The 18,387-nt window shown below is 46.9% G+C and overlaps 1 protein-coding gene and 2 non-coding genes across 4 annotated transcripts in view; all 3 read left to right on the top strand.

Annotated features, from left to right (window-relative positions):
• Positions 1 to 173: 173 nt before the first annotated feature.
• KANSL2 (KAT8 regulatory NSL complex subunit 2) overlaps positions 174 to 18,387 on the top strand; it is a 28,059-nt gene continuing 9,845 nt past the window's right edge. The window contains exons 1-7 of one of the 2 annotated variants that reach the window (XM_056562156.1): positions 174 to 306; positions 5,883 to 6,138; positions 9,993 to 10,171; positions 11,631 to 11,745; positions 12,360 to 12,523; positions 13,542 to 13,708; positions 14,233 to 14,329. In XM_056562156.1, coding sequence (XP_056418131.1) covers positions 5,891 to 6,138; positions 9,993 to 10,171; positions 11,631 to 11,745; positions 12,360 to 12,523; positions 13,542 to 13,708; positions 14,233 to 14,329 — 970 coding nt within the window. In that variant the 5' untranslated portion in view covers positions 174 to 306; positions 5,883 to 5,890. Of the gene's footprint in view, positions 307 to 374; positions 582 to 5,882; positions 6,139 to 9,992; positions 10,172 to 11,630; positions 11,746 to 12,359; positions 12,524 to 13,541; positions 13,709 to 14,232; positions 14,330 to 18,387 lie in introns of those variants that run through there. The other variant, XM_056562157.1, reaches the window with a different exon arrangement.
• Positions 13,787 to 13,922, top strand: LOC130359765 (small nucleolar RNA SNORA2/SNORA34 family). Its single transcript, XR_008890448.1, has one exon. It is a non-coding gene; the product is annotated as a small nucleolar RNA SNORA2/SNORA34 family (small nucleolar RNA).
• On the top strand, positions 16,521 to 16,655 carry LOC130359763 (small nucleolar RNA SNORA2/SNORA34 family). The gene has a single exon (XR_008890445.1). It is a non-coding gene; the product is annotated as a small nucleolar RNA SNORA2/SNORA34 family (small nucleolar RNA).

The raw sequence follows: 18,387 nt of genomic DNA, 5'->3' as shown, positions 1-18,387 counted from the left end.
CAAAGGCATTCTGTCTGGAGCCGTCACCGAGTGCGTAAAACGTTACTCCCTATCTACAGAACAAGTATGGCGGCTAAAAATTGCAGTCTGGAACGACAGCCGCATCCTTCATTCTTTCTGATTGGTTGACGTAGTCTCGCGATTGTAGGCCTAGCCTATCAGAGAAGGCCGCGAAACTTGAAGGCGGGAAATAGTGGCGCTGTCTTGTCCTTAGTAGCCAATCAGAGCCTTAGGGGCGTGTCCTACAGGGATGTTCTCTGCACCGTCTCTTTTCTCTGCCTCAGTGAGAGAAGATCGGCCGTGCAGGTAAAATGGCGGATGGATTTGCATGTGTGCTGAGTCAGTGAGCAGGCAGCGCCTGTGGGCCGCGTTACATATCAACGTGACGGGGTGTGAGGGGATCAAGTCCCGGCTTGTGTTGTAATATGAAATACGTGTCCGCTGGTGAAGTTTAGAGAAGTCTTTGTGTGGATAGTTCCTCAGACACTTGCGGTGTTTTTGTCGCCCAAGCCTCAGAGCAGTGATACCTAGCGCATTCGGCTTGTTTCCTTCCTACAGATACCGACATTGCGTATTATAATGTACGTGTTCGTAATAAAGTAGTCTGCTTATTGGGGAGTATAGAGGCTATGGATTCCTGTATATCATCTACAATGGTCGTCAGTGACACAGGCTTTATACGTTACATACAGTGCTTCAGGAAATAATCTGTTATATAATATGTTCTATAGGGAGTACACGTGTATATAGAGGGCAGGGAGTACAAGTGTGTGTGTGTATATAGAGGGCAGGGGGTACACGTGTGTGTGTGTATATAGAGGGCAGGGGGTACACGTGTGTGTGTGTATATAGAGGGCAGGGGGTACACGTGTGCGTGTGTGTGTGTGTGTGTGTGTGTGTATGTATGTGTATATGTATATAGAGGGTAGGGTGTAGACTACAGGGAGTACATGGGTATATAGAGGGTAGGGTGTAGACTACAGGGAGTACACGTGTGTGTGTATAGAGGGCAGGGTGTAGACTACAGGGAGTACACGTGTGTGTATATAGAGGGCAGGGGGTACACGTGTGTGTTTGTATGTATATATATATATATATATATATATATATTATAGAGGGCAGGGTGTAGACTACAGGGAGTACATGGGTATATAGAGGGCAGGGTGTAGACTACAGGGAGTACATGGGTATATAGAGGGCAGGGTGTAGACTACAGGGAGTACATGTGTGTATAGAGGGCAGGGTGTAGACTACAGGGAGTACATGGGTATATAGAGGGCAGGGTGTAGACTACAGGGAGTACATGGGTATATAGAGGGCAGGGTGTAGACTACAGGGAGTACATGGGTATATAGAGGGCAGGGTGTAGACTACAGGGAGTACATGGGTATATAGAGGGCAGGGAGTACATGGGTATATAGAGGGCAGGGTGTAGACTACAGGGAGTACATGGGTATATAGAGGGCAGGGTGTAGACTACAGGGAGTACATGGGTATATAGAGGGCAGGGTGTAGACTACAGGGAGTACATGGGTATATAGAGGGCAGGGTGTAGACTACAGGGAGTACATGGGTATATAGAGGGCAGGGTGTAGACTACAGGGAGTACATGGGTATATAGAGGGCAGGGTGTAGACTACAGGGAGTACATGGGTATATAGAGGGCAGGGTGTAGACTACAGGGAGTACATGGGTATATAGAGGGCAGGGTGTAGACTACAGGGAGTACATGGGTATATAGAGGGCAGGGTGTAGACTACAGGGAGTACATGGGTATATAGAGGGCAGGGTGTAGACTACAGGGAGTACATGGGTATATAGAGGGCAGGGTGTAGACTACAGGGAGTACATGGGTATATAGAGGGCAGGGTGTAGACTACAGGGAGTACATGGGTGTATAGAGGGCAGGGTGTAGACTACAGGGAGTACATGGGTGTATAGAGGGCAGGGTGTAGACTACAGGGAGTACATGGGTGTATAGAGGGCAGGGTGTAGACTACAGGGAGTACATGGGTGTATAGAGGGCAGGGTGTAGACTACAGGGAGTACATGGGTGTATAGAGGGCAGGGTGTAGACTACAGGGAGTACATGGGTGTATAGAGGGCAGGGTGTAGACTACAGGGAGTACATGGGTGTATAGAGGGCAGGGTGTAGACTACAGGGAGTACATGGGTGTATAGAGGGCAGGGTGTAGACTACAGGGAGTACATGGGTGTATAGAGGGCAGGGTGTAGACTACAGGGAGTACATGGGTGTATAGAGGGCAGGGTGTAGACTACAGGGAGTACATGGGTGTATAGAGGGCAGGGTGTAGACTACAGGGAGTACATGGGTGTATAGAGGGCAGGGTGTAGACTACAGGGAGTACATGGGTGTATAGAGGGCAGGGTGTAGACTACAGGGAGTACATGGGTGTATAGAGGGCAGGGTGTAGACTACAGGGAGTACATGGGTGTATAGAGGGCAGGGTGTAGACTACAGGGAGTACATGGGTGTATAGAGGGCAGGGTGTAGACTACAGGGAGTACATGGGTGTATAGAGGGCAGGGTGTAGACTACAGGGAGTACATGGGTGTATAGAGGGCAGGGTGTAGACTACAGGGAGTACATGGGTGTATAGAGGGCAGGGTGTAGACTACAGGGAGTACATGGGTGTATAGAGGGCAGGGTGTAGACTACAGGGAGTACATGGGTGTATAGAGGGCAGGGTGTAGACTACAGGGAGTACATGGGTGTATAGAGGGCAGGGTGTAGACTACAGGGAGTACATGGGTGTATAGAGGGCAGGGTGTAGACTACAGGGAGTACATGGGTGTATAGAGGGCAGGGTGTAGACTACAGGGAGTACATGGGTGTATAGAGGGCAGGGTGTAGACTACAGGGAGTACATGGGTGTATAGAGGGCAGGGTGTAGACTACAGGGAGTACATGGGTGTATAGAGGGCAGGGTGTAGACTACAGGGAGTACATGGGTGTATAGAGGGCAGGGTGTAGACTACAGGGAGTACATGGGTGTATAGAGGGCAGGGTGTAGACTACAGGGAGTACATGGGTGTATAGAGGGCAGGGTGTAGACTACAGGGAGTACATGGGTGTATAGAGGGCAGGGTGTAGACTACAGGGAGTACATGGGTGTATAGAGGGCAGGGTGTAGACTACAGGGAGTACATGGGTGTATAGAGGGCAGGGTGTAGACTACAGGGAGTACATGGGTGTATAGAGGGCAGGGTGTAGACTACAGGGAGTACATGGGTGTATAGAGGGCAGGGTGTAGACTACAGGGAGTACATGGGTGTATAGAGGGCAGGGTGTAGACTACAGGGAGTACATGGGTGTATAGAGGGCAGGGTGTAGACTACAGGGAGTACATGGGTGTATAGAGGGCAGGGTGTAGACTACAGGGAGTACATGGGTGTATAGAGGGCAGGGTGTAGACTACAGGGAGTACATGGGTGTATAGAGGGCAGGGTGTAGACTACAGGGAGTACATGGGTGTATAGAGGGCAGGGTGTAGACTACAGGGAGTACATGGGTGTATAGAGGGCAGGGTGTAGACTACAGGGAGTACATGGGTGTATAGAGGGCAGGGTGTAGACTACAGGGAGTACATGGGTGTATAGAGGGCAGGGTGTAGACTACAGGGAGTACATGGGTGTATAGAGGGCAGGGTGTAGACTACAGGGAGTACATGGGTGTATAGAGGGCAGGGTGTAGACTACAGGGAGTACATGGGTGTATAGAGGGCAGGGTGTAGACTACAGGGAGTACATGGGTGTATAGAGGGCAGGGTGTAGACTACAGGGAGTACATGGGTGTATAGAGGGCAGGGTGTAGACTACAGGGAGTACATGGGTGTATAGAGGGCAGGGTGTAGACTACAGGGAGTATATGGGTGTATAGAGGGCAGGGTGTAGACTACAGGGAGTATATGGGTGTATAGAGGGCAGGGTGTAGACTACAGGGAGTACATGGGTGTATAGAGGGCAGGGTGTAGACTACAGGGAGTACATGGGTGTATAGAGGGCAGGGTGTAGACTACAGGGAGTACATGGGTGTATAGAGGGCAGGGTGTAGACTACAGGGAGTACATGGGTGTATAGAGGGCAGGGTGTAGACTACAGGGAGTACATGGGTGTATAGAGGGCAGGGTGTAGACTACAGGGAGTACATGGGTGTAGACTACAGGGAGTACACGGGTGTATAGAGGGCAGGGTGTAGACTACAGGGAGTACATGGGTGTAGACTACAGGGAGTACACGGGTGTATAGAGGGCAGGGTGTAGACTACAGGGAGTACACGGGTGTATAGAGGGCAGGGTGTAGACTACAGGGAGTACACGGGTGTATAGAGGGCAGGGTGTAGACTACAGGGAGTACACGGGTGTATAGAGGGCAGGGTGTAGACTACAGGGAGTACACGGGTGTATAGAGGGCAGGGTGTAGACTACAGGGAGTACACGGGTGTATAGAGGGCAGGGTGTAGACTACAGGGAGTACACGGGTGTATAGAGGGCAGGGTGTAGACTACAGGGAGTACACGGGTGTATAGAGGGCAGGGTGTAGACTACAGGGAGTACACGGGTGTATAGAGGGCAGGGTGTAGACTACAGGGAGTACACGGGTGTATAGAGGGCAGGGTGTAGACTACAGGGAGTACACGGGTGTATAGAGGGCAGGGAGTAGACTACAGGGAGTACACGTGTGTGTGTATATAGAGGGCAGGGTGTAGACTACAGGGAGTACGTGTGTGTATATAGAGGGCAGGGTGTAGACTACAGGGAGTACGTGTGTGTATATAGAGGGCGGAGTGTAGACTACAGGGAGTACACGTGTGTGTGTGTGTGTGTGTGTGTGTGTGTGTGTATATAGAGGGCAGGATGTAGACTACAGTGAGTACACGTGTGTGTATAGAGGGCAGGATGTAGACTACAGGGAGTACACGTGTGTGTGTGTGTGTGTATAGAGGGCAGGATGTAGACTACAGGGAGTACACGTGTGTGTGTGTGTGTATAGAGGGCAGGATGTGGACTACAGGGAGTACACGTGTGTGTGTGTGTATATATAGAGGGCAGGATGTAGACTACAGGGAGTACACGTGTGTGTGTGTGTATATATAGAGGACAGGATGTAGACTACAGGGAGTACACGTGTGTGTGTATAGAGGGCAGGATGTAGACTACAGGGAGTACACGTGTATAGAGAGGGCAGGATGTAGACTACAGGGAGTACACGTGTATAGAGAGGGCAGGATGTAGACTACAGGGAGTACACGTGTGTGTGTGTGTGTGTGTGTGTGTGTGTGTGTGTGTGTGTAGAGGACAGGATGTAGACTACAGGGAGTACACGTGTGTGTGTGTGTGTGTGTGTGTGTGTGTGTATATAGAGGGCAGGATGTAGACTACAGGGAGTGCATGTGTATATAGAGGGCAGGATGTAGACTACAGGGAGTACACGTGTGTGTGTGTGTGTGTGTGTGTGTGTAGAGGGCAGGATGTAGACTACAGGGAGTACACGTGTGTGTATAGAGGGCAGGATGTAGACTACAGGGAGTACACGTGTGTGTGTGTATATAGAGGGCAGGATGTAGACTACAGGGAGTACACGTGTGTGTATAGAGGGCAGGATGTAGACTACAGGGAGTACACGTGTGTGTGTGTGTGTGTGTGTGTATATAGAGGGCAGGATGTAGACTACAGGGAGTGCATGTGTATATAGAGGGCAGGATGTAGACTACAGGGAGTACATGTGTATCCTTCTATAGATGAACATGTGTAATTTAATATACAGGGCGCACGTATGTATATCTGTCTATAGAGAGCATGGTGGAGTGTGCAGGGAGGACATTCTCAGTTGACTATTTAGATTTAGTATTCTCCCCTTAGTATTTCAGATGAACAGAATTCGAATCCATGTGCTGCCCAGCAGAGGCCGCCTGACTCCTGTTCCAAGGACCTATGAAGCATTGTCTTGTGGCTACACTCAACGGCCATGCTCTCAGCCTCGCCTTGAAGGTTATGAGTTCTGCATTAAACACATTCTAGAAGACAGAAATGCACCATACAAACAGTGCAGCTATGTGTCCAGTAAGAACAGCCGACGCTGTAGTAGTGCCGCTCCTAAGCCAGACAAAAAGGATGGGTAAGTAGGACTGCTTTGAAGTATCCATGTTTGTATGCTTTTAAAAGGGTTATCTGAAATTCGAAAAAGCAATGTTAAAACCCGAGAGTTTAAAGGACAACTGCAGCCATAACAACTTTTCTCGTTCGGCTCCATTGGGGGACACAGGAAACGTGGGTATATCTTGCTGACACTAGGCATTAACAAAAAAGAAGTCTGCCCCTCCTGGCAGGAAATACCCCGCCCACTGACTCTAAGCTAATCAGTTTTAGCTTAGTGTCAGTAGGAGGCAGACATAGGTCTGGAGCTCTCTCCAGACCTGGTCCTTTTTTATTTTTTATTTTTTTAAATAGTTTTCTAGTTTTTCAGAGTACTAGATTTTTCTCTCCTTTATCTAGGTTGGGGTGACATTCTGCTTCCTCAGAATAGCGTTGCACAGCTTCCTGACGCAAGTCCTTTTCTTTTCACTCCTTTTGCCTAGGGCAGCCAGGACAAGCCAGCGGCTTCGCATTCTAGGAAGGCTCCTTCCATCAAAGAGCCTCCCTCCTGGAAGCAGGACGGCCGTTCTGGATGTTTTTCTGCCAAACCAGGTACCTGCAAGCCTACCTCCCGCCAGAAGGGGTGCCCCCACCCTAGTCTTCCTCTTGGGTTGGAGGTCGCCTGTCCCTCTTTCGGGATGTTTGGTTGGCGCAGGTCCATGATTCCTGGGTTCGGGACGTCCTTTCCGACGGCTACCGAATCGGGTTTGGTTCTTTTCCCTGGGATCGTTTCTTTTTTTTTTTTTTTTTTCCATTTCCGTCTTCCCAGCTCTCCTGCCCCGGCTTTTCAGTCGGCGCTCTACACTCTCCTTGCACACGGGGTCATTGTGCCAGTTCCACCCCAGTAGCATTTTTTGGGGGTTTTATTCAAATCTGTTTGATGTTCCCAAAAAAGGGGGAATGGTATGTCCGATTCTCGATTTGAAGCTCCTCAATCGGTGCCTACAGTAATTCGATTCATCACAAACTTCTTGGCAGTTGATGACTTTATCCTGCATAAATTAGTTCAGCTTTCCGGTGGGCTGGAGACTCTCTCCTAGGACTGTATCCACCTTTTCCAGCCACCGGAGCACCTGAAAGCTGAACTCATTTATGCAGGCTAAAGTCAGCAACTGCCGAGCCGAGAAGTTTGTGAGGAATCCAATTACTGTAAGTTCGCTCATCTCTACCTGCGGCACTTCCGGATGGAACCTCTCCGTTCTGTTGCGTCCATGAACCAGGGCGATTTTCTGTCTTCAGTGGACATCTGGGATGCTTACCTCCACATCCCCATTTTTCCAGCCCACCAACGGTTCCTCCGGTTTGCAGTCCCTGCAGGACATTTTCAGTTTGTGGCTCTGCCCTTCAGACTGGCCATTGCTCCCAGGGCCTTCAACAACGTCTTAGCATTGGTGATTGCTATTCTCTGTTCTTGGGGAGTGTCGGTACTTCCTTATCTGGATGACCTGTTGATCAAGGCTTTGTCCTTGGCCCAAAACCAGGAGAGTCTCAACATCACCCTTCAGACCCTGACCAGTTTCTGCTGGGTGATCAATCGGGAGAAATCCAACCTCTGTCGCTGTTTTTTCTGGGGCTTCATTTCGACACCGCAAGGGCTCGAGTTCTGCTTCCTCCAGACAAGTGGCATGCTCTGCTGTCTGGGATTCGCCTTTTGTGCTGCCCAGAACCAGTGGCCATCCGTTCTTGCATGGCAGTGCTGGGCAAGATGGTGGCAGCCATGGAAGCTGTTCCCTTTGCCCAGTTCCGGTGTCACCCTCTTCAATGGGCCATCGTGTCTCTGTGGGACAAATCTCCACTGTCCCTCCACTGCTGGATCCATCTGCCTCTCGCAGCTCGCCAGTCTCTCCTTTTGGTAGCTCCGCTCTTCTCTGGGAGGGACGCTCGTTTCTCCCACTGTGTTGGCAGGTCTTAGCATCCGACCCTCGTGTGCACCTTCCTTCAAGGTGTGGCTCCTCCATACAGGTCCCTTCACTCCACCCTGGGACCTGAATCTGGTACTCGGTGCCTTGCAGGGCTCCCCATTTGAGCCCCTCAGGGCTCTCTCCGCTTTGTTTCTTGGAAGGTGTCCTTTCTCGATGCTGTTACCTCCATCTGGCGGGTGTCTGAATTGGCGGCTCTCTCCTGCCACACTACTTTTCTTGTCCTTCATCAGGACAAGGCTGTGCTTCGGCCGGTGCCGTCCTTTCTCCCCAAGGTAGTCTCTGCTTTCCATCTGAATGAGGATATTGTCTTTCCCTCCTTCTGCCCGGCCCCTTCTCACCCTAAAGAGCGCTCTCTGCACAATTTGGATGTGGTCAGGGCTCTTCGAGTGTCTCTCCGCCATCTCTTCTTTTCAGCACAGTGATTCACTGTTCATTATTCCGGAAGGCCGGCGCAAGGGGCTTCCAGCTTCTAAGGCGACCATCTCCTCGGGGATCCGATCTGCCATCTCGGATGCCTATCGTTCTAAAGGGAAGGTTCCTCCTTTCCGGGTTACGGCATACTCCACACATTATTTTGGGGCCTCCTGTGTGGTCTTTAACAGGGCTTCGCCACTGCAGGTGTGTAAGGCGGCCACATGGTCGTCTGTGCACGCGTTTACCAAATTCTACCGAGTGCATACTTCCACGTCTGCTGATGCCAGGTTTGGGCATAAAAGGGGAGATTCATAAAAACCAGTGTAGAGGAAGAGTGGTGCAGTTGCCCGTAGCAACCAATCAGATTTCTCCTTTCATTTTTAACAAGGCCTTTGAAAAATGAAAGCAGCAATCTGGTTGCTATGGGCAACCTTTACTCTGCACAGGTATTGATAAATATCCCATAAAGTGTTGCAGGCGGCAGTAGCGTTGCCCTTCGCCTGATTTTACTCTGCGTACTGCTTTGGTATGTCCCATGGTCCCTGTGTCCCCCAATGGTGCCAAACGAGAAAAGTAGATTTTTTCTTTTTTTTTTTGTTTCATACTTACTGTAAAATCTTTCTAGGAGGATCCATTTGGGGACACAGCACCCACCCCATTTGGTTTTGTTTGTTTGACCTGAGGGTCGGTTGCTTGTCAGTGGTTTTGTCCGGTTGTTTTTGTCTGTGTTTCCGTTCCCTCCTACTTCTTTGGGACTAAACTGATTAGCTCAGTCAGTGGGCGGGGTATATCCTGCCAGGAGAGGCCAACTTCTTTTTTTGTTAATGCCTAGTGTCAGCAAGATATACCCACGATTCCTGTGTCTGCCAATGGATTGTCCAAGAAAGTGATCCACAGACTAGGGGATAAGTGTTTGATTGCGGGGGGGTCCGACTGTTGGGACCCCTGCGATCTCCAAAACTGGCCCCTGCATTGTCTCTCTGTGAGAGCGACTGTACGCCCCTCCCAATACAGCTCTATAGGAGAGGCGGGGAGGCACGATCGCTGCCTCCCCGACTCTCCCATAGAGATACATGGAGGGGGGGGGCGTGTCATCATGCTGCGGCCGGCACGCCTCCTGCATGGGAGAGCCACCGTAGAGCTGGGGGTCCCAACGGATTGATTGGGGGAAACGGGAACCGTGGGTATAAATGTTTGTTTTTTATTTTTTTTGTTTTTTTTTTTTGTTTTTCATATTCTGCATTAACATCTTTATAAAATTAAAAATTGAAACCTTTGCATTACCTATAGTCCTGTGTTTTGCAATTCTTAAGTCAGCAAACTTTTAATCATACAATCCCTGATATCTGGGTTTAGCTCCCATAATACAGTGGGTCAATTTTCTGCATGTTGTTACTGTGCAGTGCCAGCTGGAGAGATGACAAGTACAAAAATCTTTTTTATTTATATTTTTGTTCACTACATTATCTCTAATTTGTATCTTCCATGTTAATCTTTACAGTGTTTCTTTCTGCGCTGAGCATGCACGTAGAAATGCCCTAGCTCTTCAGGCTCAAATTAAGAAGTCCAACCCAGGGCCAACCAGTGAGTCTTTATTATACCAGTTAAGCTCATATGCCCGAGGTGATCTCGGTACCCAGTCCCAAGAAAGCAGCAGAAGCGAAGCCAGTCGCATCCTTGGTATGTTACCTTGTTTTACCTCTTCCTATTTTATTACTGTAACTTTATGAATGTCAGTGTGTAACAAGGGTTTAAAGGTTTTAAAAATATGGGTTTAAAATGGACTGCATTATGTGGAAGTGGCTAGTATGTCAGTTGATCATGTTACATTTTGAAGCTACACCAAAGAAGAAAAAGAAATAAGCAATATAATGCACACCAACAGTTACTGTAATCCAAAAAATATTATCTTTATTACACATAAGTATTACAAAACGCAGACAATACAATTAAAACCAATTAAAAAAGGCCCAAGTGGCCACTGCAGGGGGGGGGAACCCCACCCAGGGCACCTGCCTCCACAAGTAAATAGGTTGTTAGCCTATCATGTAACAAGAATGTTAAATCAATACAGTCCTATCCCCACAACACTGATAATGTATATACAACCTGAGTATCCTTCATAAATGACACAGGGGACTAGCAATGGAGGACAATAGATGGAGGAGTAGTACGGCAGGTGCCCCCCTAGAGACCCCACGCGTTCCGTTGCCCGTCAGCAACTTCCTCAGGGGTGTTGACATTTTGAAGCTGACCATTCCCATTAGATAGATGTTGTCTGAATGCACACATTTTGGAAAGTCAGGCCAGTCTTATGTTAAGAAGGTCTAACTCTCCCCAGATGGCAGATATTAGAAGATTGGGATCAGGAAGTGGGATCGCCCCATGTTCAGTCCATGTGTTCTGGGGGAGAAAAGCTGCTACACCCTGTGCTTTCCTTTTTTTCTTTTCAGTGAAAACACATGCATGCTTATCTTAGGGTAAATAAGTGGAATAGCTGTAGACAAACAGGGGTTTTCCCAACTTAGTTATCCCGTATATTGTGTATATTAATAACTATCTCATCATGGGGTTTACAACCACTGGGGTTACTCACAATCTTGATCAGGGGCCTCAGTCACACTTTAGAATGGGGCAGTGGGTTGCTCATAGGTGCCACAGCTTCATTCATTATGGAAGCTGCCAAAGAGTTTAGTACAGCATTCAGCTGTCTCCGTGGCTCCCATATATGATCAATGGAGCAGGGCCACTCCATTTTTAATGGAAGGTTCAGGTCCTTGTGCTCGAGATCACAGGGGGGGCCTCAGGGTCGGACCCCCAGTAAACAGACATCCGTTAAACATGTTTGATAACTATCGCTATCGCTTTACTTCATAAGTAAAAAGCCCCTTGTATTGGCTAATGATGGCACTTTACATACAGTTATCTCATGGCTTTGTCCATGCCTGTGCTTCAGAGTCTGATAGTACTCCTCTGTGCTCTCTCTCCTATCTGGTCTGGATAGCACCCCTCTGTGCTCTCTCCTCTCTGAGATCTTTGTCTCTCTCTCCCCTCCCCATAAAAAGGAAATAAAATAATAAAGTATTGTGAATAAAGTGTGTGAATCTAACAATGCCCATTAAAATATTTTATGACTTAGATGAGGACAGCTGCAGTGATAGTGACCATGAGGCTGTGACAGTGGATCAGACCTGGATGGGAGATCTTGATAGTGAAGCAGACAGCCTAGACAGTGATCAGGAGGACCCACTCAAGTAAGTCTCAACTATTCAATTTCTAATGTTCACATCTGCAAACAGTCATTTTTACTGGTGTAATAATTATATTAAGCACTGTGCACAATGTAGTTACCAACTCAACACCCTACCATTATTTTGACTGAAGGACTCGGAGCTTTCATAATTACAGGTTAGAACTCGCACAATGAAAGTGGAAAATCACAGCTTTCATTCAGGTGGATACTCACTGGTACCTTGTTGCTGTAGTTCAAAAAAAAACAGTGCCACACTTAGGCTGTATGTAGTATTACAACTCTGCTCCAGTCACTTCAATAGAAGTGAGCTGCAACACCACACTCAACCTGAGGAAAAGTAGTCTTGTAGGCAGGACATTTGCACAAATTCAGTTTGTCTGAATCCAAAGATGACCTAGTGTTAAAAATTCTAATTGTTGGCTCATGTTACAGCCGCATTGTACTGCGGGTGGAGTCAACCAATGTGCTCATTCTAAAAGGTCTCTTAACGTGTAAGTGTTTTTGCGGTCTCAGTGATAACTACATTAAAATGACAGGAACAGTATATTGTCATTATAGATGTAGAAATGTACTTTTTGATGGACTTTTTCATAGTGTGTTTTTCTTAACTTGTAGACATGCAGGAATTTACACTGCTGAAGAGGTGACCCTTATAATGCGTGAGAAGCTCATTCGGCTTCAATCTCTGTACATTGATCAGTTCAAGAGACTGCAGCACTTGCTTAAGGAAAAGAAAAGAAACTACTTGCACAGTGTAAAGACGGAGCATGAAACCATTGGTATGTATTTCTTCTGTCTCTGGATCAAAAATTGTTCATGATGCAGAGATTTGTATTACTTAAGCTATTAATATTTAAAGCCAAGGATTTATCGCTGTGGTAATTCCTTAACAAATGTGTGAAGATTTGCTGTGTGTATGTATTTAGACTAAAATGATACTCGTGATAAAAACATGCAGTTCACTTCTGTGGAAAAAAAATATATATTTTTACACCACAATTTAATAGCCACAATTTTTTTTTTTTTATTTAAAAAAAAAAGATTAAAAAAAACCTATAAATCACCAAATTTTAAAGGATGAGTATCATGAAGAAAAACCTATCCCCTAAGTTTTAAATCGTGGGGGGGTCCGAGCGATCTCCTGTTTGGAGCCCCGGTTCTCCGTCACAGGAGCGCGTCACGATCCCTCCTTAAAGCTCTATGGGAGAGCCAAAGATTTTATGATACTTATCCTAGTCTATGGAGTTGAAGTTTTTATTAGTACCAATTTAGTGTAAAAAAAATAAAAATAAAAAAATCTGCCATTTGTTTTCATTTTCCCTATTTACTCCATTCACCATGCAAGATTATTAATGTCCTATTGAATAGTTCAAACTACTCTACATAAGGTGATACCAAATTTCTTGTGTTTTTTTTTTTTTTTGGGGTGTGTATGTGTTTTGAGTTCTTATTGGAAGGATTTTTAATTGACATAACTGGTTAAATGTGGTTGTTAGGTTTGACAGCAGCATTTAAATAGCTAATATCCTTGCACCATGCTAGCTATTACTGCGGGCTGTCGGCTTAGCTTGCTCAATTCACCCTAAGTGCCATCATGGTGTAAAGTTACGTCACGGTGTGTTAAGGGGTTAACACTTAATTTATATTTTTCCACTGAGAAACACATTTTGATGAGGCCAATGTGTACACTTAGAGTGCACAACACTAACACAGACTACGTGTAATTTATTACATTCTTGTCTACGTTTATTTTTAGCTTATTCTGGTGGTCAGTATGTTGTCTCTCCCTTACCCTAGGGAGTAGTCTTCTCACTGGTCCGGAGGGACTCTCCTCTAAAGAGCGGGACAACCTGAAGAAACTGAAAGCGTTACGTCGCTATAGAAAACGATATGGAGTGGAGGCTCTATTACATCGGCAGCTTAAAGAGCGCCGCATGTTGGCCACGGAGGGGGGATCCCAACAGGTATGTTACGATTTGTTTCTGAAAGTGCTACTGATTTCCTAAGTCTGTAAACATTATATACAAGTCTGAAAGCTGAAGCAGGCCCTCAATCAAGGCTTGTAGCTTGTTGTAGCTGTGGGTTTCAAGCAGGTGCCTATATGAACTCTCCCTATGGTCTGTTAGCTGTGCTGTTCACACTATATTGGCCTAGCTAATTCAGTTGGGAGAAACAATTACATTTTTTTGTTAAAGGGATTTTCCAGGACAGAGAACAGCCAGAACCCCTGCTCAAATCCATTAAGTGAATGGGAGCCAAGCTGCAGTTACTTAGCACCTGCCACTAAATGAACAGAGCTGGACTTCTGGCCTATCATATTATGTGTGTCGAGTGTCAGTGCCCTGCCAATCAGCAATTCATTGTAGGTAGGCAATCAATCCAAATGTCCTGGAAAACCCCTTTAATCTTAATGTGCATATCTGTTGATATAGTGTGATTGTCATTTTGATTGCTATTTGTACACTAAAACTTGGTTCCCATAATGCAGGCTCACACGACAAGATCAAGTCAACGTTGCCTTGCCTTTGTTGAAGATGTACGTTGCTCTAATCCAAGCCTTCCTATGAGCAGACACTGCTTGTCACGTATCCTTTCACTTGTAGGATATTTATGAATTTATTTTTTTAAACAATTAGCTGGGTCAAGTATAAGAGGTGTTGGGTGTCAATTAAGCCTACATGGGATGGGCTGCCACCAAGAATGCAGAACACTTGGCCACTGGGCATTTCTTCAGCAGCCATTTGGAGGGTCATTTGCATAAGGTATTGTTTAGGGGAGGAGAACCCCTTTAAATATTTTCGCTCAGAGATCACGTGGGGGTGGTGGGGCGGGGGTCCCTGTGGCCGGACCCTCCATGATCAGTTGTCTTATCATATAGAGAGAGAGAGAGAGATTTTATAATATATCTCATAGTGTGTTTGTGTATGTTCCAGCATCACTTCCAAACGACTCAAGATATTAACATGAAACTTGGCACACATGTTACTTAGATGTCAACAACAAACATAGGATAGGTAATTTAACCCTTACCCACCCCTATTTGCGAGGGGAGGAGTTTTCGTTTAAAGTCCCATAGAAGTCTATGGGAAATATGTTACTGTATAACTTCCAAACGGCTGGAGATATTTCGATAATACTTGGTCACATGTTATATGTCCACAAAAATATAGGATAGTTAATTTACTCTAACCTACCCCCATTTGCGAGGGTCAGGTTTTGTTTAAAGTCCAATTCAAATCTATGGGAAATGTATGTTCCCACATAACTTTACTATGGCTGCAGATATTTCACTACTACTTAGTCACATGTTAATTATATGTCAAAAATATATAATAGTTAAATTAACCCTAATCTACCTCCATAGGTGAAGGATGGGGTTTTTTGTTTCAAGTTCCATGCAAGTATATTGGACTTCTGGTACCTTTTTTACCAGGAGATGCGGAGCTTATGGAGTAAGTCAGGCTGGTAAGCTACACACTCCCCGCATTCCATGCCTCATCTTGCAAAGACACGCCCACCATTTAAGCCACACCCCTTTTATGTTCAGCTTAAAATATCTTTACCACAACTCAGAACCACCTGAGTAAAGGATATGAGGTCGAGATATTAGAGCAGGATATGAGGTGGGGATTTGGGGTCGGGATATGGGGTTAGGATTTGAGAACAAAAGCTTCCTCCTTTTGTTGCTTTTCCTCCCCCACAAGCATTAGGTAGAAAAAAATACGGGCAGCGCCGGGTACTCAGCTAGTGTCCAATAAAACAAATGAATGAAATGCTGCCCTGTGTCAGAAAGCTTGGTCTGTCACAGGTCCTCCAACAGGATAAAGACCCCCTCCCCCCCCCAAAAAAAAAAACAGCTAAAAACATCCAAAAAATTGTTAAAAGCAGGACATTGGATTATTCTTAAAGTGTACCTCTCATCAAAAAAACTTTTGATATATTATAGATTAATGTATGCAGAATAATTTTACAATTGCATGTTATTAAAAAATATGCTTCTTTCTATTTAATTTTCCACTTTGAAGAAATGACCACTAGGGGTCTCCCTACCAGTCTTGGCAGCAAGCATTTCAGACTCATGCTGGAGTCCTAAACACTACGAGTTGGTCAGTCTGCTTTGTTCACAAAGGAGAACACTCAGAGCTGCCAGCCTGCTTTGTTCACAGCCTGTTTGGCTGTGAATAAAGCAGGCTGGCAGCTCTGAGTGTTTAGGACTCCAGCATGAGTCAGAAATGCTTGCTGACAGGACTGATCGGGAAAAATACAATAGAAAGAAGCATATTTTTCATTAACATGCTATTGGAAAGTTATTCAACATTCATTAATCTAAAATATATCAAAAGTTTATTTGATGAGAGGTACCCTTTTAAGTGGTATTTCTTGAGCCCTGATCTGAATCCTATTGAACATCTGTTGAAGGAGCTGAAACATGCAGACAGCTGGAGCAGTATCTTAGGAGAGGGCCAAGATACTTGTAGACAAGCCTAGAAGTGTCAGAGTTACAAAAGGTTGTTCAACAAAACATCAACTTCAAGGGACCATTATTCTATTCCAGACAGTTTAATTATGATGTTATACAAAATGATTCTGTTAAACCACAATTCAAAAGCAATGTCTTAATTTTCAGTACATGTTATCCATTATTACTGTTTCAAGTAAATTTAGGGAGCATTTTGGTTTTTTGTTAATATAAGAGGACCAACAATTGTCTGTATGTCAATCTGTAGGTGTAGGCATCTAGACATACAAAACTTTTTATAACCTAGAACAACAACCATTGCCCTGAATCAAGGCTTGTAGCTTGTTGTAGCTGCTGGTTTCAAGCAGGAGCATAAATAAACTTCTTCCTGTGGTCTGTTGGCTGGGCAGGTTTTCTGTATGGCCAAGCCAATTCAGTTGGAAGAGACAATGTTTTTTGGTCCGTGTGAGGAGGGAATCTGACTAAAACTTTCTCTTGACCCCTTATAGCCCATTTCTCTATCGGCTCCATTGGGGGACACAGACTGTGGGTGTATGCTGCTGTCTCTAGGAGGTGTGACACTATGGTAATAAAAAGTCAGCTCCTCCCAGCAGGATATACCCGCCTTCAGGCTCTGAGCTAGTCAGTTTAAGCTTAGTGTCTGAAGGAGGTGGACATGGTCTGGATTCTCCAGACCAGGTCTTCTGATTTTTAATTTTTTTTTTTCCTAGTAAAGGGACGTGTTAGTTTTTTTTTTTTTTTTTATTCCTTTTTCTTTTCTGTTTTCAGGTGGGGGCTCAGGGACTCACTCTGGTTCCCTGTTTCCCCATTGCGAGTAAGGGGGCACCGAAATTGCGTATATGCGCTGTTCACCCCCCCCCTCGCCAACAGTCAGCATCTGGGTTGGTACCTCATGGGTCCGGGGCCCCCTATTTCTCTGCTCGCCTCGCTCGCGCATAGCAGCTAGGCGTGATGCAGGGACAAAAAGCTGACTGAAGACTCCATTAGGTAAGTTCTTCTGACTGAGGTAAGTACCCCCCTTTTTCTCCATAGGTACGTACTCGCAACCTCTGGAGACCCCCTGTTTTTGGCCCACCTTCAGGTTATGGGGCTGGCTTATACAAGGGCTGCACTTTATTCTGGGGGAGCAGTGGCACCTGAGGGGGCATGTATTACGGGACACTTTACTTATGGTGTGTGTGTGTTTGGTGCAACTACGTTCAGCGCCTTATATGTGGCTGTCAGCCGTGGCGATGTTTTCGGGCTGGGCGCTGTCAGCGCCGGCTTACTTTCGTTTTGCCAGCAGCGCCTTATATGCGGCTGACAAGCCGCGGCGCTGCTACGAGACGGGCGCTTCAGTGCCGGCTTACTTTCACTTATGCCGGCCGTCTCTGCCGGCGTTTAGGCCGCCCGCTCTTCCCCCGAGCGCATATGCGGCTAGACGTGGCGCTCGGGACAAGGAGCGGGCGCCATGACAGTTCTTCTCGGCCAGTCTGTAGCTCCGCCCACAGGGCTGGGAGCTCTGAGGCGCGAAGCAGCCTCCAATCAGCGCCGTGGGCGCGGTTTTCAGTGTGAAGGGGTCTGTTACTGTGTGCCTTGCTTCAGGCACGCCCCTCCCTTCCTATTGGCTGGCTTGTTCAGTATCTCTGGCTGCACGGAGCGAGTTCTCCTCACTGCAGCTGACAGGGGACACAGACTAGGGTGAGAAAGTTCCTGTCTCCTTTTTCCCACATTATGTCCGTACCCAGGGCTGTTCCTCCCTCTAAACAGAAACCTGGAACTTCAGTGACTTATTATATCTGTAAGCACTGTAATACCAAGATGTCTGGCTCTGCTGAGCCCACTTGCCCTGCCTGCTCCACTGCTCCCCCAGACCCCCTGATGCCCCTTCGGTCCCGGTGGGTTCAGCCGCTCCTCCAGCCTGGGTTTTTTCCCTGACCCAGTATATGGCTGACTTGACCCAAGTCTCCCGTTCGGTGGCTGAGGCCTCCCGGGAAGTGGTGTCCGCCTTGAAGGGGTCTTCCCTGCGCAGGACCTCTGAGAGGGCCTGCTCCTCGTCTCCTCATACTTCACGTTCTCACAAGCGTGCTAGGGGTGCCTCGTCTGACTCTTCCATTGAGTCTTCAGATAGACGTGAGCGTTCCCCTCGCGGGTCCCGCCCCCCCCCCCCCCCTTCTATCATCC

This window comes from Hyla sarda, chromosome 2 (genome assembly GCF_029499605.1).
Source record: "Hyla sarda isolate aHylSar1 chromosome 2, aHylSar1.hap1, whole genome shotgun sequence".
NCBI lineage: Eukaryota > Metazoa > Chordata > Amphibia > Anura > Hylidae > Hyla > Hyla sarda.
The sequence above is the reverse complement of the archived record's forward strand: the minus strand, read 5'-3'. Positions and strand labels throughout refer to the sequence as shown.